This window comes from Primulina eburnea, unplaced genomic scaffold, assembly GCF_022965805.1.
Source record: "Primulina eburnea isolate SZY01 unplaced genomic scaffold, ASM2296580v1 ctg473_ERROPOS1500000+, whole genome shotgun sequence".
Classification (NCBI taxonomy): domain Eukaryota; kingdom Viridiplantae; phylum Streptophyta; class Magnoliopsida; order Lamiales; family Gesneriaceae; genus Primulina; species Primulina eburnea.
The window spans coordinates 17,014-37,198 of NW_027331281.1; the positions used below are offsets into that span (position 1 = coordinate 17,014).

The 20,185-nt window shown below is 35.0% G+C and overlaps 1 protein-coding gene across 3 annotated transcripts; it reads right to left on the bottom strand.

The window, feature by feature from the left end:
* Positions 1-7,964: 7,964 nt before the first annotated feature.
* LOC140821239 (protein ABIL3-like) lies at positions 7,965-11,478 on the bottom strand. 3 transcript variants are annotated; one of them, XM_073181673.1, is made up of 10 exons: positions 11,081-11,478; positions 10,317-10,463; positions 9,912-9,994; positions 9,647-9,797; positions 9,286-9,385; positions 9,073-9,165; positions 8,947-8,986; positions 8,802-8,857; positions 8,572-8,720; positions 7,965-8,312 (listed from the first exon to the last, which is right to left on the bottom strand). In XM_073181673.1, exons 2-10 carry the CDS (start codon positions 10,416-10,418, stop codon positions 8,142-8,144), a joined length of 945 nt encoding a protein of 314 aa, XP_073037774.1. In that variant the 5' UTR covers positions 10,419-10,463; positions 11,081-11,478; the 3' UTR covers positions 7,965-8,141. The 3 variants fall into 3 exon arrangements, with proteins under 3 accessions (XP_073037774.1, XP_073037773.1, XP_073037775.1); XM_073181672.1 differs by lacking the exon at positions 11,081-11,478 and adding an exon at positions 10,891-11,074 and having other exon boundaries at positions 7,966-8,312; XM_073181674.1 differs by lacking the exon at positions 11,081-11,478 and adding an exon at positions 10,891-11,074 and having other exon boundaries at positions 7,970-8,312; positions 8,572-8,717.
* Between the last annotated feature and the right edge of the window lie 8,707 nt (positions 11,479-20,185).

The window sequence follows — 20,185 nt, forward strand, 5'->3', positions numbered from 1 at the left end:
ATGCTGTTATGTGTGATGTATATAATTGTTTCATTCGGCATGTGCAGATCCAATTTCCATGGTTTGTTGTTCGGTCTATGCATGTATCATTCTTTTGCACCTCACGTTTGATTTTCCAGGTGTAAGGGGTTGCTGATGAGAGCCCTGAGAGGCCATAAGTGTCGAGAAGTAAAGGATAGTAGGCTGGAACCGAAGGTTGCTTGTGATAGGAGAGCCGATCGGGGAGATGTGAAGAGGGGCCACAATTTGAGGGTAGAGTGAGCTGATGAGTGAGCCGGCTGCGTGGATGACTGTTCCAGGCCTTGGATCAGCCCTTGCTGGGTCTGAACCATGGGTTAGAGGGGGCCGCAAGCTGCTGGACACGCTTTTAGGACAGCTGGTGGTGTTGAGGCGAGGTAGCCGTGCATGCGTGCTGTTGGGATTCTAGCGTTCGCGTTCGTAGTGTAGGCAATGCATGGCTAGGGTCGTGGTGTCTTTGGGTCCATAAGGGTCCGTGACAGGTTTAGGAGAGGGCCGTGAGCTGCTGGTCTTGGTTCAACAATAAATCGAAGGGATTAAAGCAAGGAGAGGCTTGGTTAGTGTTGAGTGGGTTCGGTGGTTCATCACGGGGGTTGAATGATTGGGCAGTAGGATTAGTTAGGATGGTTCAAGGAGAGTCTTTTGGGTTTGGTCATGACTCTAGCATAGCTGGTTTGATTTTGGACACGTCGGCTTTTGGCTAGGATCGATAGTCACGTAGCAAGGTGCAAGAGGGTTTGTAAGGAGTTCGTATTGCCGAACGTCCAGCATCTTTCAGGGTCTGCTCGAGGGGTTAAGGGGTTTGAGCTTAATGGTTTTAGAGTCTTTTAAGTGTTGTTAAGGTGTGATAAAAAGTTGAGAAAGTTTTGGTTAAGTTTTGAGTCGATTCGGGTTAAAACCGAGACCCCGGTCCAAGTTTTAAAACGAAACGATTAAGTTGTGAATTTGGCTCGAATTTACGTCCAGGAATGCTTTTAAAAATGTTTGGGATATATTAAGGAATTTGGTAAGCTCGGGTCGATTTTAGAGGTTCATGGGTGAAACGATATTTTCGGGTTTCCAGAGGCAAAATGGACATTTTGAACCCGGTGTGAGATTTTGGTCCTGGCAGCGCCCTGAGCACATTTTATATTGTTTTAAATGTTTATACATCATGTTTATGAATTTTTATGAAATTATGATAAATACGGTGCATGCTTGGTTTAAAAGAAAAAGTTACGTATATGCATGTTTTATTAAGTGGTGAATAAGATGATGGATGTGTTTTGAATGATGGGAATTGGTTGTCACTAATACGATAATACGATGATATGATTGGAGATATCGTGAGGAAAAAAGCCCTAGAGGGAGCCTGTTTACGGGAGAAGGCCCCAAAGAGAGTGTAGTGCCCAAATTCAGTACACGCATAACCCATGCATTTAGTTAATTACTAAATCATTTATTTAAGTTTAAATGAGTATTAACCATGCATGACTTATGAAATTGCATTATTTTAAATTACTCATGTTTATGCGATGCACGTTAAAATGTTTTTTTTCTAGTTTCATGTTTCAGGCGATTATTCGAGGCGGGATCGAGGAAAAGAAACCGCTGACGATTTTGGCGATTTTAAAATGCGGTATTTTATGTTAAGTTAAGGATGGGGTATTTTAAATAATTTATTTAGTTTTAGCATTTTTAAGCCTAAATCATTTAGTTAGTAATTTTAAGAGTTTAAAACTTTTAAAATTAGCCTTTTATGTGTGTTATTTTAATTTATGAGTTTGTTTAAAATTAGTGTGGGTTAGCCTTTTAAATTAGTATTTTTATTAGTTATAGTAGCATTAATTACTCCTAATTAAATCTACACACACTAATCACACGAAAACACCTTTTTTCACACACTAAAAGCCGATCAAAACACACACATATTTCCAATTCAGATTTTTATATTTTGAGAGAGCAAAAACCTAGGGTTCTTTGCTAGAAGAGCAGCCGCCCCTCCTCTTTATTTTTCCAGCAAGTTTCGTGGGTTTTTCTGCAAGAAAAATCGAGCCACCATCGTCCCGGATCAACCATCGCTCCGTCTTCGCCTCGGTATCATCGGTTCGGTAAATTTTAATATCAAAGGCAAGTATATTTTTTCATTCCTGTATCGATCTCGTCATATTATGCGTTGTGTTGTTATTTATGCGTAAAAATACATGTGTGATGTGTAGAAGTTTGAGCAATCATGTTTAGATCACTTTTGAAACCATTTTTGAATCCAAAATTTATGTTTTTGCTGTCATATTAAATACTGAGATTTTTCGGTCATGATTCTGAGAAAACTTTCAACACAAAAAACGTAGAACTTGTTGATACCTTTGATTTGATATAATATTCAAAATTTTTGGATGAAAATTGAGTGAGTTATGAGGTTTTTCGTGGGACTGCTCAAACTGCGTTTTCAGAAAATTATGATATTGATGCGTTCTTGAAGCTTTAATGTTGCAGGCTTCGTTGGGGATCGACGGGTGATTGTTGCTGCGTATAGGTATAATGGTAATGATTTTGGGAGTATTTTTGAGGTTTTGTTTAATGTCGATAGGCACTTGAATTATTTAGAAGTCGTAGGAAACGATTTGATGTCATTTGCCTTATTTTTGTGTCGTATGCGTCGTAGGGTGAATGTCGTTGTTTTGAGACGTTTGTACGAGTTTGGTTCGATGTTATGGAATGTTAGGATGGTCTCGTGGTGTCGGTTCATGGTCCGTATAATCGAGTCTAGAAGGTTAGGCAGCACATGTAAAATATTTTCGTGATTTTTCGAGTCGCGAGGCTACACGGACCCCGGCACAGGGTCCGTGTCTTTGTTTTCTTCTTGGTGCCATTTTTGCGTGCCGACACGGACCCCCACACGGACCAGGGCATGGGGTCTGTGCCTTTGTTTCTTCTTCGTGTCAAATTTTGCGAAGCTACCCGGACCCCTACACGGACCCTATCACGGGGTCCGTGTCCTTTTTTTTTTTTCGGTAAGTCTTTTAGCGAACCTACACGGACCCGTAGTCGGACCTGGGCACGGGGTCCGTGTACTACCTGTTTTGGGAAGATTTCAATGTTTTACAAGGTCGAGTCATGGAAATTTTAGAACGTCCTAAGGAATTGAATGAGCTCGTAAGTAAGCAGGATTATTACGTCTAATCTATGCAAGTTAAGTATGTAAATTCATGTTAGTATGTGCAGCAACGGCCCCAATCGAAGTCCAACGAATCCCTCAACGCCAAGTAAGTATGTTTGACCTGCAAGAAAAATATTTTAAGTTTTTGAGGTATGCTAAATGTCTTGTGACCAAATTATGTTTAGGATTGGAAAGCGTTAAATTATGAACGGGGACCAAGCCGCCCGTTAAATTATGAACGGGTTTAGATCGAGATTGGAAAGCGTTAAATTATGAACGGGGACCAATCAGCCCGTTAAATTATGAACGGGGATCTCATGTATGTGGCAGTGGATACGTCTCTGTCATCCCAGTACTGTGGTTTAGTCTGATCAGGCGAATTATGTTTTGGGTCACTTGCTTTGAAACATGCCTCAACGCAAAATGATGAAGTTACGTATGTACAAGTATGTAAGTAAGCATGTTTATGAAAAGATTTCACGTTATTAGAGGTGTTCAAACTTCGGATAAAACCGAAAAAAACCGAAAATCCAAACCGAAAAAAACCGAACACCGAATCGAACCGAAAACCGAATTTTATAATTCGGATATAAATGTTAAAACCGAAATTTATTTGGTTCGGTTTCGGATTATATATGTCAAAACCGAACCGACCGAAAAAACCGAAATTTCATAAAATTAATAATTTTATTTTTATTATATATTTTTTGAGATGATATTAGTGAATGATGAATTATTTTGAATAATATTTAGTTGATTATTATTTATGTTATTCATTTAGGCTTTATATTTAAATGTTTTACTAAGAAATCATGTAAAAAAATAACATATTATATTTTACAATATATTTATCTTATTAATTTAAATAATTGTATCAAAACCGAAATAACCGACCGAAATAACCGAACCATTTCGGTAGAAAACCGAACCGAACCGAACCGAAGAAAAATAGTTCGGATATCGGATTATATATTTGTAAAACCGAAAACCGAAAAAACCGAAATAAAAAACCGAAAACCGAACCGAACCGGCCGATGAACACCCCTACACGTTATGGCACGTCTAAGTTATGTATGTATGTTCAAGTTTAAGTTTCAAGTATGTATGCTCTATTTTGAAGTTGCATGTAGCTTTATTATGTATTATTCGTTACTTCCAGTTTATACGTGTTGAGTCTTTAGACTCACTAGACTTGATCGATGCAGGTGAGGATGTTTTCGAGGAGACTAGGGGTGGGAACCAAGGAGCTGGTTTGGACTGAGAAGGAGGCTAGACCCGAGGACCACCCAAGTTTTTTTAGTTTTTTTATGAACGTTTAAAAATACTCTGATTTATGCTACCGGTTATGAGAGCTTGAACCAGTATTTTTCTTTTGCAAATACTTTGGTCAAATGTTATTTTTAGATCGTTTGTTGCAACTATATTTTTGGGACGTATAGTTTACTTTATCGAATTTGGAAGGTTGATTACTCTTTTAAGAAAAATTTTTAATTTTTCCGCAAATTTTAAGTAGTGAATAGTACGGTACGTTATAAGGAGCCCGACGATCGAATTTCTATTGACATGATATAATGATATGATAGTCCAAGGCCAAGTTGACGGGTGAGAGTGTCGCTGGTGTCCCCGTCGCCTAGTACTGTGGTTATACGTAGATGGATCCATCGATAGAGCTGATACGATAGAGCTGATACAAAAGTCACAACTAATGAACTGAATTCAATAAAAAAGAAAATGTTTACATATAAAATGATATGAGATGACATGCTTTGACACGACATGATTTTACACGAGACGTTGATGTTCATGCTTTTAAAGTTTATGAAAGATATGTTTACGTATACGATGATATGAGATGACATGCTTTGACACGACATGATTTTATACGAGCTGTTTTGACACGTATATGATGATAAGAGATGAAATAGTTTGACACGACATGATTTTATATGATACATTTATGTTCATGTTTTAAAGTTCATGAAAGGTATGTTGGCATTAAGCTTTTTAAGTTCATGAAAGATATGTTGAGTATGATATTTTTCACTGTCGTGTGCCTGTATATGTATTTGTTATTCCTGGTGCGAGTGTGCTGAGTCTTTAGACTCACTAGGCGTGTGTGATGCATGTGAGCTTCATGATGAGGAGACCGGAGGTGCCGAACTCTGAGTAAGCAGACCTGGTGGGGTGACATGACCCGAGGACCACATGTTTTCCGCATTATGATTTATAATATTGAGATGATATGAATATTTTCATACATCGATGATTTTAGGATTTTTACACGTTTATTTTGGATGATGGTCCGTGATAATTTTTATTGGAAAATGCTTATGAGTATTTTTAAATGATATTTTCAGTAGGACTGCATGCCTATTTTTATGTTAAAATAAATATGATCATTTTTAAATGTTACTTCGAAAATGCGAGCTTTTGTTTAAAAAAAAATTTTCCGCACTCTTAAAACTAGTAGACGTTACATAGTATGTATATGGCAACATTATCCAAGTTGGCTTTTCTCTTGTCTCCACTCGTCCACTCATCACGTGGTTTCTCAATGCGATGAGGTGCTCCATCAGTTAGAGCAACAACAGTATTTGCTTTCATGATTTTCATTGGTCCATCAGTTATGACGTACCATAAGTCATCATCTTGTACAGCTAAGTGAGCCTACATTCTAATCTTCCAATCATCGAATTCTTCTCTGGAGAGCATATGAATTTTGTTGAAAGAAGACATGGTTATCATATATATGTATTTGGAAGTATTCAAAAACAAGATTTAATCGCTCTGATATCACTTGTTAGGATCAGTTAACTCAAGTAAAGTGTTTAGAAAAGAGGTTGAATAAACACTTAAATATTTTGAGTTTTTTTCGAATGTGAGTCAGTTTTTTATGGAATTGATCTCGAAATCTTGTATGTCAATATCAATTAGTTAACTAAAAATAGTGGGAGAATAAACTGAGAGATAGATTTGAATATTTTGGCTTGGATACTGTAAAAATTGAAGGTTTGAAAGATAGTTACGTAGTAAATAAGAAAATTGAATACAAGGATTTTTCTGGATGTTCAGAGACTTCAAATGCCCTTACTTCACCCCTTCTATCTCAAAGATATGTTTTTACTAAAAGACTATGATTAATACAACAAGATGTAATAACTCACTTCAATTTAGACTTAAATACTATCAAATTGAAACTATTAGCTTCTCTTAAACTTATCAGTAAATAACTGACTAAGTAATTTAAATACACTAGCGAAAAATCTCAAATGATCGAATACAATAGTATAGTGTGCTAACTGAAATGCTCAAATAGTAGCCTGATGCTATTAATAAATCAATGAAGTGTGAGCTTGAATTTGCGATTTTAAAACTGGAAGTAAGCTTTAAAATGAATCGCAACTAACTTGATAATTGAATGTTCTTGAGTAGTTGTGTAACTTGTATTATCGTAAAAATCGTCACCCTTTCACAACTGAACTTCTTAGATATTTATAGGCTTCAATTCCAACAATAACATTGAATGCATTTAAGAATAGTATATGTTGAATCGTCTTTTTGTCCACCTGACAATAGTACGAGGTATCGAACTGTTGTGTGCCGACTGATTTGCTCAGGTACGTGATGTCGGTTTGTCTGCTGGAATTCAAACTACAACTGATGACGTGACCAACTGATCAGGAGTCAAACTGATCGACTGATCAGTTAAGCTGGTCTATATTGGCAATCAGTTTTAACTGGTGTTCTTTCGGTTTGAAAGCTCTAGTAGCTTCTGTTTGAGTATTTCAGTTTTGATATACCAGTTCTGCTAATATCACGTTCAGTTCTGATTTTTAGTTCTAGCATTGATCAGTAGTCAATCTCCGAATATTTTCTGTTCATTAGTTTTGAGACTTATTAATGGTTTTGAGTACTTAAGTTTATTAACTTCAATTCTACTTAATCCATTTCAGTTCCATAATTCTTCTTCAATTCTATGATCATTTTTGTGCTTTTAGTTCGATCACTGTTCAGTTCCCGCCTTCAGTTCAGTTCCTGATTGGTTTGTAAAACTCCGAAACTTACAATTTTCCAACAGTTTGATTTGAAGGTTGTAAAAACAAAGTACAAAAGATTGAAATTGTGATATATTCATGCATGTAAATATATTTTTAGCTATTAATTCATTGTATATAGTATGACTGTTATTTAATGCTTAATTTCTGGTTATAGGGCTAAGGTTTTCCGTGACGTTCTTTGTAAAATAAATTTTATGTTAAATAGTGCAAAAATATACAAGTTTTATAGAATGAACTTGAAAACTAAATTCCAACCGAAACTATAGTATTTATTGCCTGACAATCACTTTCATTTATACATGTATCCATGTAATTACAAGACTGTTTTTCCCATTACGAAGTTTATTCGAATATGAAATCGAATATTGTAAATACATCCTGCTTTTTTTTACTACCGAAGGTTTCGATACATTTCGAAATCAAGAAATCTCTACTGAGGTGCTATTTGAGAACAATTAACAGATCTAGATTTACGAATTATTCTAGATAATTAATTGGTAGAATGAAAAGAATTAGGGAAGAAGAATCCACAGAAAATGAATGGGATGCAACCTCTTAAAAATATTATAGATTTTTCGGAAAAAAAAATATAATCACTATTCTTAAATATTGCAAATACTTCATTGTTACGAAGAACCCTAATAAGTGACATGTCCTGCATTCATCTCTCTTTTTTTACTGTATTCCGGTTTCAGCTCGTAACTTGCTGACACTTGACAAATTATAAATAGTGATTTTGAATTAATAATCAACCAATATGTTCCAAATAATTCACAGTTATAGGTGCAAGAAAATAATTCAAAAACAAGATGTGAAACTGAAACCTAGACAAGAAAACGAGAGACTCAAGAAAGCAACGAAAAATGGAGGAAGTGTAGTGTAAATGGCGTTCCTGCATATTTTCATCTTTATAGCTCATATTTGCATCAATATTCATCTAAGTAAGTATACAACGTTTCGTCTTTCTTCGGCTTGCTTCGACTAAGCAACGCCTTGAGAAGTCGTATGCTCTTGTTACGAAGCTGCTCACCATCTTTGGCACTTCTGTTTCCAACATGCAAATGCATTGAAGCCGATTTCTGAGGTTCAGATATAGACTGCAATGCTCAGACAACAGTGTGTTAGAAACTATTGTTGTCAGCAATTCGAGTCAATAATTAGCAAACGGACAATAAATTTAACTTTTAACATGGCCCTCGTGCGTAAATCAGAGACTGAGGAACATATGGAAGGAGCTAATACCAAAGAAATACGAAGTATGGTGCTGGGTTATTAAGGGCTTGTGGGTTGTGCGCCAGGGAGTTTTAACAATAATTTTATATTTTATTACTAGATGATAGAAGAATCTAATTCTACCATTTGTCTTCCGAGAGAAGGGGTTGGGATAGTTGTCCGGCTACGATTTGGGGTGCTTGGCCGTGAACATTTCGGAGATGTGGTGTTGCTCGAGTGGGAATTAGGACGTACAAGAGGAAACCGGGGAGGAGATGCTGTCCGATGTTCTGCTATCATCGAGCAAACACATAATCAACACATCATAAAACTTGAATTCTGAAAAAAAAAGCTAAGTTTGTTTTATCTGTTACCCAAATTTATATTTGGCATGTTGCTAGAGAATGAAGAGTTTCTAGAGCGCCCTTTGCTGCAACAGGTGATAGCATAAGTTTCATTGCTTGGTAGCTCCAAACACACGGAATTTGATTAGAAATAACTCGGTGGCATAAAACTCACCTGACCGTTGATGGAGGAGTTTCTTTGGTTGTAGCTCGAGCTGCATGGTGATTTTCTCATAAGAAAAGTCGTTAAAATAGAAATGCATCAACACTAAAACGAAACCAAAGCCATTAGGTACAGTACCATTCCTAAATTGATTCCAGTCATCTCCAACATTCAGGCTGCATTCTGGGTTTCTTATATTAGCTTGAACAGCTCCATCTATCGTCTCGCCCACTAAAATGATAATATTAAAACTTTTAAGCCAAAATATATAAAATTTATATTTATAATTGTAAATCGAAACTACAATAATAATATATAATTTACAATAACATTATCCATGAGTTGGTAAACCTGGTAAATTGTATCGCTTGTGATACTTTGGAGTCTTAATCAGTAGTGACTGCTGCGACAGACCTTCAAGATCGATGTAATACTGGCACCTCCGCAATCTCTAAAACACCACAAAGGAACAATCAAGAATCAATACAAACATCCAAAGGCTGTGTATATTTCTGTTTCTAAACATATTTGGTCAGAGTTGATGCGTAAGGAGGTGCTACCTTGACATCATCTATTGCAGCAATCACAGAGTATATCTATAATTCTAAGGTTTACTAAATGAATATTAATAAATGTTTTGTTCATGACTATATTCTTACTTACTCGAGCACATTCATGAAATGATCTGGAGACACAGGAATAGCAAGATTACCTGCTCCATGCAAGATATATGGAATTCATTTTCTGAAACTTCGTCGACCTTTTCATCCAGCAGATAACTGACCTTAAAGGTGGCATGGCCCAAATGGTCCACCGTATTAACAATTGCATCAACGGCATAATCTTTTAATGTATTCGCCACTCTACATAATTACAAACATTTCAGGATGAAAAAACTTTGAGAAAAAGAATTCTTTGGAGCAAATTAATAAAAATGACATGGAATGGAGTCCCTGCTGTAATCTATATCGACTCACATTTCCTTTTGGTTGTCATCCATATAAGACAACTCAAAGTATTCAGCAGCTGAATATAATTCTTTGCTAAGATTCTTCAAGTCCTAAAGAAACAAAAATGAAATTATATTGTCTAATTGAAATTCAGCCAGTTAAAATTTTAAATTGAAGATCCTAAACAAAGATGAAACATAACAAGTCTCTGGTCTCTTAATGCAACTTCATAATCACCCATTCCCCACATTCACTAAATGGTACTTGCTTTATACAAGGACGTATTTAATTTTCACCATTTACCCCTCAAGCTATCCCCGGAACTAATTCACATGGATACAGGAGTAGTACTACTTCTGTAAAGAAGTAATACTGCACAAGGACCACAAACTAGTAGAATATTAAAGAAAAATAACTGAAACAATTAATAACCTTTAAACTATCCGAGAGGATCATGCTTTGCTCCATGGAGACATCATCGTAGCTACATGACTCACGAGGACGCATTGAAGCAGATGCGGTAATTGTTGCCATGAAGTACGAATGACTTATAATGGTAGCCAATATGTGCTAATCTTGCTGCAAAACCATTCCCACAAACATGACATAACTACTAAATCATGGCTCAAATCTTAAATCTGGTAAAAAAATGCAAATTTGTGAGCAAGGATTTCTTGCAAGATGAACATGAAATGAAACAAATTCAAATCCCAATATTCTGAAAAGCATTAACTATCACAAAAACAGACACAAGACCAACTAATTAGTTCATATCACAGAGAAGCAGGTTTAACGTACAGGATAGAGTTTGAGCTGGATGCATAAATTTGAATTAAAAAGAACAAGACAGGAAAAGAAATACAAGAGATTCTAGTGGGAAGATACATGAAATTAAAAACAATGAATGAGCCGGTACGAAGCATTTTCCTGATAACTACATCCATTTCTCTAAGGAACTAGGATTCCCATTAAGAACAATGAAAAAAAAGCTAGAAATCTTGCTAACCGTTACAAGTACTCTCCCATTGTCAAGTTCCCAGAAGATTATCCATTAACTCATTCCGTAAAAAAGAACATCAGAAACTCCGAATTCAAAATCAAGAAACCCAGAAAAAAAAAACTAGAGAAAACAAGATTTGGGATCCAGCTCCATTTTAATGTACGCAAGCATTAAAAAGCTTGCTGAGCATTCCTACCAAAAAAAATCCACCTCAAAACTCCAAAAGACTCAACCCTTCGTTTTCTCAACAAAACAACGAACCCACACGGCACGAAACCGTGTAAAACGATGATTTCTGTAAAACTATGCCACCCCGCAATTACTATCCATCAACTTGATCAGTGAGTGTGGGTTTGAAAAAATATGAAAAAAGGACAACAAAAAAGGACCAGTAAACTGATAGTGACCATTATGTTTTGGTACCAAGATTTTGACAACACCCAAATGAAAAACGACAAATTTTTCTGAGTTCTTTTCAATCCGTTGGCGGCATGTTGAAAAGGTTGGGGAAGAGCAGAAACGGAGACAAACTTTAGGAAAGCCCCTCAAATCGACAAGCAAAATTTCAAGAAATTGAAGTGGTTTTTGTATGATCTTACAAATATCATAGACCATCACCGGCTGGGAGCTTAGGAGTGTTTTTGTTAATTTTCATAATTCCCCAATAAATTTTAATTATCAAATTCAAAATACATATGCTTTGTTTAATCGATAAAAATTGATGGAACAATATATGAAACAATTATTTTTAAAAAAATAAAAAAAAATATATATTAGATTATGCAGCTTCCAAGATGGATAAAATAGAGACGGTGAGCGACTGTATGATGTTTAAGGGGTGTCTTTTAAAAGACTGATAAATATTAAATAGATTGTTGTTAATATTATTATTTATTAGGTTGTGAAAAGATACAAGACTCATTAATAATTACCGTTTGGTTCATGGTATAGGATATATATAGTACGGAGATAAGTAATACTTTGTGATAATAATATAAATAGAAAATGATAGTTAATATAGTGTTTGATTTAATTGATTAAATTTGAGATAATATGATATTATCATTTTGTCCTTGTTAAAAATATTAATAGAATATTAATAATATTATTTATTAAGGGTAATATTGTAATTTTATATTATTGATTTGATTGATTGAGGTAAATGATTAATTAATTGATTGATGTAAGATAAATGATTGGTAAATAGATAAATAATATAGTGTACGAAACATGAGATTAGATTGGATAAAAATATGGATAAACAATACAGCGTACCAAACGGTACCAAATATTGTGTATTTTTTGTAAGACAAATCGATCTGATCTACTACATTTAAAAATAATATTTTTAGGATAAAAAATATTTTTTATGAGTCGGATTGAATGAAGATATGTCTCACAAAATCGAGCAATAAGACGATATAATATGAATCTTGGTGAAATAATTATATATATTCAACCATTATTATTATTTTATTTAAATTAAGTCTCATGTGAGACGATCTTATGTATTTATTTTTGTGTGACGAGTCAACTCGAAGTACATTTAAAATGAAAAGTAATACTTTTAGCATAAAACTTAATGTTTTTTCATAAATTAAATCAGGTTAAAGATTCGATTATAAAATTAACCTGTGAAACAGTGTCAAGAAAATGTTTATGTTTTATAGAAGAGAGAGATTTATCTTAACTAACAACTGACATTAATTAGACTCTAGTCCAAGACTTCTCAGGTTTTTGAGCATCATCCTTCTCTCAAGTAACCGAATACTTGATAAGTAAAATAAATTAGGATATATTTATTGAGTCACTTTGACCATTTTTTAAATTAAAGATGGTCAGTTTGACCACTGCTTTATATATTATTATTACCCTTATTATTATTATTATTATTATTATACGGAGACTAATTTTTTATAAATTTGTAAAAAAAATTGAGTTGAAAATTTAGAAACCATTTAACTAATCACGGTTGCCTCTAAGTAGCATTCACTGAAAAATTATGTTGGAATTTTTTAAGTTTTGGTGATTGAATAATGTTGCATATCTAAATGATAATTACATAATCTAACCAAACTAAATTCAATTAGGAAAACTGAACCAAAAAACCTAACTGATTACAAAGTAAGATTAATGTAACATAAGAAGGATACTACTAGTCAAACTGATTCTACGTCGACTCATGAAGCCCGACTGACAGTCTGTCTAGTTGATCAGTCGGATCAAATCCATATATTCCCTGAATAATCGGTATGATCAGTGATTAGGGATAAGTACCCTGCTGAAATATTGGATAAAGCTTTCCGTACTAACAGTTTCTGAATCTTAAACAGAATGTCAGCTTTTTGCACACTACTATAACATGTCAGAAAGGACGATGACATGACAACAACATCTGCATTTAGAAACAGATATGTTTTGAAAACATTATCGTTGTAGATTAAATCTATAAATAAATCGATTGAACAAGCTCTAACTTAGATTGTTACACCATCTATCTTTGGATTGTAAAAGCAAACTGATATTCTTTGTAAAAGTTTTTCGAGAGTCAAACTAAAATAGCCAGCATACGCTAATATATCATTATCTGATTATTTTGAAGATCAAATTTCTGTTTACAATTTATCTGTAAAATCTATGTAATTGAGAGTAAGAAGTTGTAATTCTCAAAGTATTTAGATTGATGTTTTACTAAGATTTTCAGTTAGACATTGTTAAATCCTACTAAAATGGCTGATTTTAAATTACTTGTAATTACCAAATTCTTTTAGTGTAAACTTTCCATGATGAAGAAGGGGTGATGTAGGAGTTTTTAAATCCCTGAACATTTGGAAACAACTTTGTGCTTATTTACTTTTTAAACTACCTTTCTTACTGACTCTCTTGATAAGTCATTTGTTAAACCAATTCCAGTAAGCGTACTTCCGCACAGTTCACACTTATTGAATTATGAGAACCCAACTGAAGAGAACAAAATTTCAGTGTTGCTAACCCAACCGAAATATTTTTTGAGATAAATTTATTTACCCTCCTCTAAATTTATTTTTGATCCTAACAAGTGGTATCAGAGCGGTTTATTCTTGTATCTGAACAAAATATTCTAAATGAAATGTTATTTAAAGAAAATTTTGATGATTGAAAGATCGAGATGCAGACTCATCTAGTTGCTCAAGACGATGATATGTGGTACGTCATCACAGACGGATCAATGAGAACCATGAAAGCGAACATTGCTATTGACATTTTTGGCGGTGCTCCTCAGATGATCGAAAAACCAAGGATGAAATTGACTAGTGAGAAAAAGAAGGTAAATCTGAACAATATAGCCAAGGACATATTATACAAAATTTTGGACAAGAATACCTTCAGTAAGATCAAAATGTTCACACTGCCAAAGATATCTACGATAAACTGATACAATTATGAGAAGGTAATGATCAAACAAAGGAAAATAAAATGTCTACGACAATCCAAAAATTTGACAGTAGCGAGATGAAAGATGGAGAATCCATGTCGGACTTCGATGAAAGAGTGAGCCGTATTATTATTTAAATTGCTGCTCATGAGAATGAATTTTGAAATAGAGAAATAACCTTGAAAACAATGATGACACTCCCAAGAGAATGAGATGTCAAAACAATGACTATGCAAGAATCAAAGAACCTTAACAAGCTTGAACTCCACGATCTGTTTGCAGATTTCAAAGCATGTGAATTCGAATTAGAAACAAGAACTGCGGGTGAATCTTCAATCAAACTGACAAAGGATCTGATTGCTGCAACTACTGAAAAAAGTGCTTCAAAAAAGAATCCAGCCGTTCAATTGAGAAGTGATGCAATGTCATTATTTGTAGAGAAATTTTAAAATTTTTAACAAAGAATCAGGGTAACTTTCAAAGCCAAAGCAGACGCAGTCATCACAAGAAAGAGTTCATCAGTGAGGACAACACTTGCTTCAACTATGGGTAAGTCGGGCATTCATAATAGACTTTTCTAAGCCAAAGAAGGATGTGAGGCGGCCAACTGACAAAAAAGGTCGACTTCATGACAAGAAGAAAAAGTCCAAGGATGACAAGATGTCATTTAAAAAGAATGGAAATCAGAAGGTGCTTTTCGTCAAAGACAGCAAAGCCAAGTGGGCTGACTCGGAGACTGACTCATCCGAGTCAGACTGTTCCACCAATGAAAGTGATGAAGAGGTGGTACAATGTCTCATGGCTGATGCTGAGCTGGAATCTACTTATGATGAGGTATTTGATTTTATCTCAAATTATTTTACACAAAATGATCTCATCACTGCAATCGATCAAATGGTAATAAAGTATAAGAGATTTTCTTAATCATTCGAGTAAGTAAAAGCAAAGTAAGCAAGCCAAACTGACAATGATGTTAAGCCTAACTGAGAACAGTCGGGTAATATATTAGGTCTTAAGGTAGAAATCGCAAAGATTAAAACTGAGAATGAAAGAGTATTAAATGAACATCAACAAATTATTTCTGAGAGTAAAAAAATTAGCCGAACTGATTATCGTTTGGAATAAGTTGTCAATAATTCATGAGGAAATGCAAGAGCTGCAGAAGCACTCATGAGACAAAACTTGTTTGGCTTCAACAATAATGATAGCAATCCTACTGACTACAGTAATCAATCGAAACTAAACAGTGCAAAGGGAAATACATTCACTTTGTAAAGTCCATTACGATATATGAACATCAAAAGTCGACTGATCAAGTTGATATACATGTCGAATTTATGAATAAAGGAAAACGTTTTTGTATAGGGCGTACACTGGAGAGTTTATATGTCAAGCTCAACTAGTCTGATCGCAGATTCAGTCAGGCAAGAGATAAATAAATAATGGCTAAACCATATCAATATTACAACTACAAGAATATTCAAAAGAAATACAAGTGAACCCATGACGACAAAAGGACTAAACAACATTCCATTTCACGTACACACCAAGCATTGCACACACATCTTTATGCACAACACTTCCAAAATAAACAAGGTCAGGTTGTCAAATTGATCCAAGTTTGGGTTCTCAAAGTAATAATCATGTTTGGATCCAAATAGGATTGGCATTAGTTGATTTAATTTGTGTATGCAGAACAACGAAGGAGAAGAACTTAAAAATTCAGTTTGGTACCTGGACAATGGAAGGCATATGACTGGTCAAGCCAAATTTCTATCAAATGTAATCAACGATGAAGGATCTAGGATAACTTTTGGAGGCAATGCTAAGGGTAAGACCATGGATATTGGTAAGATTACCCATGAAAATGTGATAATTAATGGGGTTTTTCTTGTTGAAAATCTGTGTTATAATTTGATTACCATTAGTCAACTTGGTGATGATGTATATTTTGTTCAATTTCATAAAAACAATTGCTTAATCAAGAATTCTAATAATCAAATACTCTTAACTGGAATTATAAATGATACCATTTATTGATTGGAATAATAATTATTTAGTCTCACCAACATGTTTTGATGTCGTTAATAATGATAAATATTGACTATGACATAAAAGACTTAATCATCTCAATTTAAAATACATTAATAATATGAGTAAATTGAATCTAGATGATGTTTACCTAGCATTGAATTTGTTAAAAATAATGTGTGTCCAGCATGTCAGTTAGGTAAGCAGATTCTATCTAGCTTCAAAAATAAAGGTGGCAAACTGACTAATAGATGCTTAGAATTGTTTCATATGTATTTGTTTGGAATGAATATTGTAATCATCTTAGGAAGAATGATATATACACTTGTGATTGTTGACAATTCTCCCGATTTACTTGGGTGAAATTTCTTAGTGGTAAAAATCATAGTAGTACCAAACTGATTAAATTTCTTAAGGGTATTCAAAATTAGAATCAACCTCAATAATCAGGATCAAGAGTGATCGAGGTACTAAGTTTACTAACAAATTTCTGGATGAGTACTTATCATATCGAGGAATTCAACATGAATACTCTGCAGCAAAAACACCTCAACAAAATTGAGTTGCTGAAAGAAGAAACATGAATATGAAGGAAGCTGCACAGACGATGCTTGCTGATTCTGGTGTGTCACAAAAATTTTGGGAAAAAGCAATCGATACAACATGTTATACACAGAACAGATATATGATCAACAAAATCACAGGAAAAACTCTTTATGAAATATGAAATGGGAGTAGGCCTAACTTATCATAATTTCACGCCTTTGGTTGTAAATGTTACATTCATAATAATAGAAAAACTCATATTTCTACTTTTGATGTTCAATTTTATATTGGAATATTTCTTGGTTATTTAGCTGTCAGTACGGCTTTCTGCGTATTTAATATGAAAACTTTAAATGTTGAAGAAAATGTTCATGTGGTTTTTTATGGAACGAGTTGATCGAAGATAAAACTGATCTAGCTAATTTGAGCAATCAAATTAAAGTTATTGTTTTGGCAGTTGGCAGCAAAGAAGAAATCAATGTAAATAAGGATTTATGAAACGTCTGCTCTTTTTATTTCTTTAAAAGTACTAGAAATTTTTTTTTTCGGTCTTTGCTAAAATACTTTAATAAAATGTTTTGCCCTTCTTAAATAAATCCTTAATCAACTAGTATAAAAATTCAAGTGAAATCATCATAAAGCAAAGGTTTGAAAAGTAAAGCACATACTAAACCTTTCAAAAATCTCTCAAATGCATAAATAAATAATCTTAAAATTCTTTAACTTAAATCATGAAGCATAATGCGGAAAATGAAGCGCTGGTCCTCGGGTTGTGTGCACCTTCAGTCCAGTAGTATCACCAGTCAAGAACCCCTTCAGTACCACCTGCATCCATCACACCTAGTGAGTCTAAAGACTCAACACACCATAATCTTGATAACGAATAATAAGTATAAAATCACATGCAACAGTGAAAATACTTTTAAGTAAAATAACATTTCATGACATGCATATAAAACCTTAAACTTTTCCTTATCATGAAATAAAATCCTTTTTTAACTTGATCATAATCATTTTCCTTTTCCTTTTCCTTTTTCCTTTGTTGAATTCAGATCGTTAATTGTGACTTTCCTGATCATGATCATGAGGGTCGATGGATCCATCTATAAAACCACAGTACTGGGCGGCGGGGACATCAGCGACACTCTCACCGGTCAATTGAGCATTGGCCTATCATTATCGAATAGAAATACGATCGTCGGGGCTCCTCTGAGGCCTTTTCCCATAAATGGGCTCTCTCTGGGGCCTTTTCCCCTCACGACATTCCCATTCTTCCGTTACCACAAAACTGTTACCATTTTTCCGTTACCACATATTCATAATGATGGAAACACGATCGTCGGGCTCCCACTGGGACCATAACCCTCACGACGTACCCAACATTAACGAATTAGTCACAATAACATCACATCCTTCAACATTTTTCATTCGCATTACTTTAGAAAAATCATGAACTATATTTATGTTTTTCCTTTTTGAAACCAAGCATGAACATGTATTTTAAATGTCTTCTTAAATCATGAAAATCAATTAGACATTTAAAAATCACAATTAAATCATGAGAAATTCATAAACATTTAAAAATATCATATTTAACGTGAAAACAGCATTTCGGGCACTGCCATGACCTTTACTAATTTCTCGGTGTAAAAAGACCGTTTTACCCCTAGACTCGACATTTTACGATTTCGACTTTTTTATTGATTTCCTGACTCTCACATGTCCCAAATAATTATTTAAGCCTACAAGAATTTTCTCATATTTTTATTTAGCTTAATTCGATGACTTTTAAATTTATCTTTAAATATAACGTTTTAATGCGTTTTAATCCCGAATTAAACCAAACTTTCATATAAAATTCCCAAATTAAAAACTTAGACTTATAATAATTATTTAATGTTAACCCTAATTTTTCATAATTTTATAAGGCCTAAAACTAGGCGTTTCAATTAACTCGGTAATTAGCATTTCGTGCGGCGATTAAATTACGAATAAATCCAAAACTCGTTATTTTGATCCCAAATTTTAAACATGACATTTTTAGTATTTATTCTAGCCTTTCAAGTCATGATCCACCCCCGTGGACCCTTGGATTCATTTTTAGTTCATTAATTTCGAAATATGACACCCTACCGAACGCACCGAGCCATCTCCCAATATTCTGGATGTGTTCGTGTGTTTGTGTCCTAAATGCAATAGGTTTCCTAGCTGCCTTGGGACACTACCAAGTCTTAACCATTGAGCACCCATGACCCTTACTAAGCCTAGACCTGTCCCAGACCCGAGCCACCCCCAGCCCGAGTCCCTGAACCAAGCAACAAAACCTTGCACAAGAACAACACCTGCGCTACCCTCCCTTGCTCACTCACGTTTCCCTCTCTTCTCGAGCCAGCAACCACCCCAAGCTGCACCAGCCCCTGGTCCGAACCTAGAACATCTCCCTTAGACCCCATAGGACCCCCTTGTCTAGCCCCCAGGCCAGCCGCGAGCCACCTGCTTCCCGCCCAGCTTCTGTGCGACTTCCCCCATGGCTTCTCGGGTGGAGTCTTTCATGGCAAGGACTCCTCCCAGCCCCTGATTTTCGAGTCCTAGCGTGGCTAGGACTCTCTTCCTGACTCACCCCTGACCCTAGCCATGCCCTGGTCCCAACCCATGACCAAGCCAACCCCTCCATCGTGAAACCCGAACGCCCCAAACCCATGACAGCACAAACTCGGTTACCAGCTTTTGTTTGCTTTCTCTTTTTTTTTTTATGTGTTTACCGTGAATTTGGTGCAGTCTTAGGACTCTTAAAATCATACAAAAACATCCTGTGTTCACTCCCTAACATCATGGCAGCCCTTGACACGTGAAGAACAAGTTTTGCAACAAAATCCATGACTTTAACACATGTAGGTACAATAAATCCGAAAATAAATCACAATATTTCATGCTTTTCATGCACACGATATTTAAACGATAGTACGATGTGATAGATGAGAAAAGGAAGAATTTTGGCGTGCCTTTGCGTTAAAAACGCTCGAATTGTCGATAATCGTTGCGGGGAAGACGGCGGCCGATCGAAGCGATGTTTCGATTGTTTCTTTTGCGTAAAGTGGCGTGAATAGATAGTACTACGCGTGGTGAAGGATCGGTGATGGTTGGATCAAAGGAAAAGAGCCCAAAAGTTTGAATTCGAAGGCTAGAAAGCTCTCGGCACTTAGTGTGTGTAATCGGTGTGTGTTTTAGGTGTTCTTCACGTGAGTTGTATTGCGAGCGTGAGTTTTTCAACCTTTTGGTGGAATAAAATATACTAATAAATAAATTAAT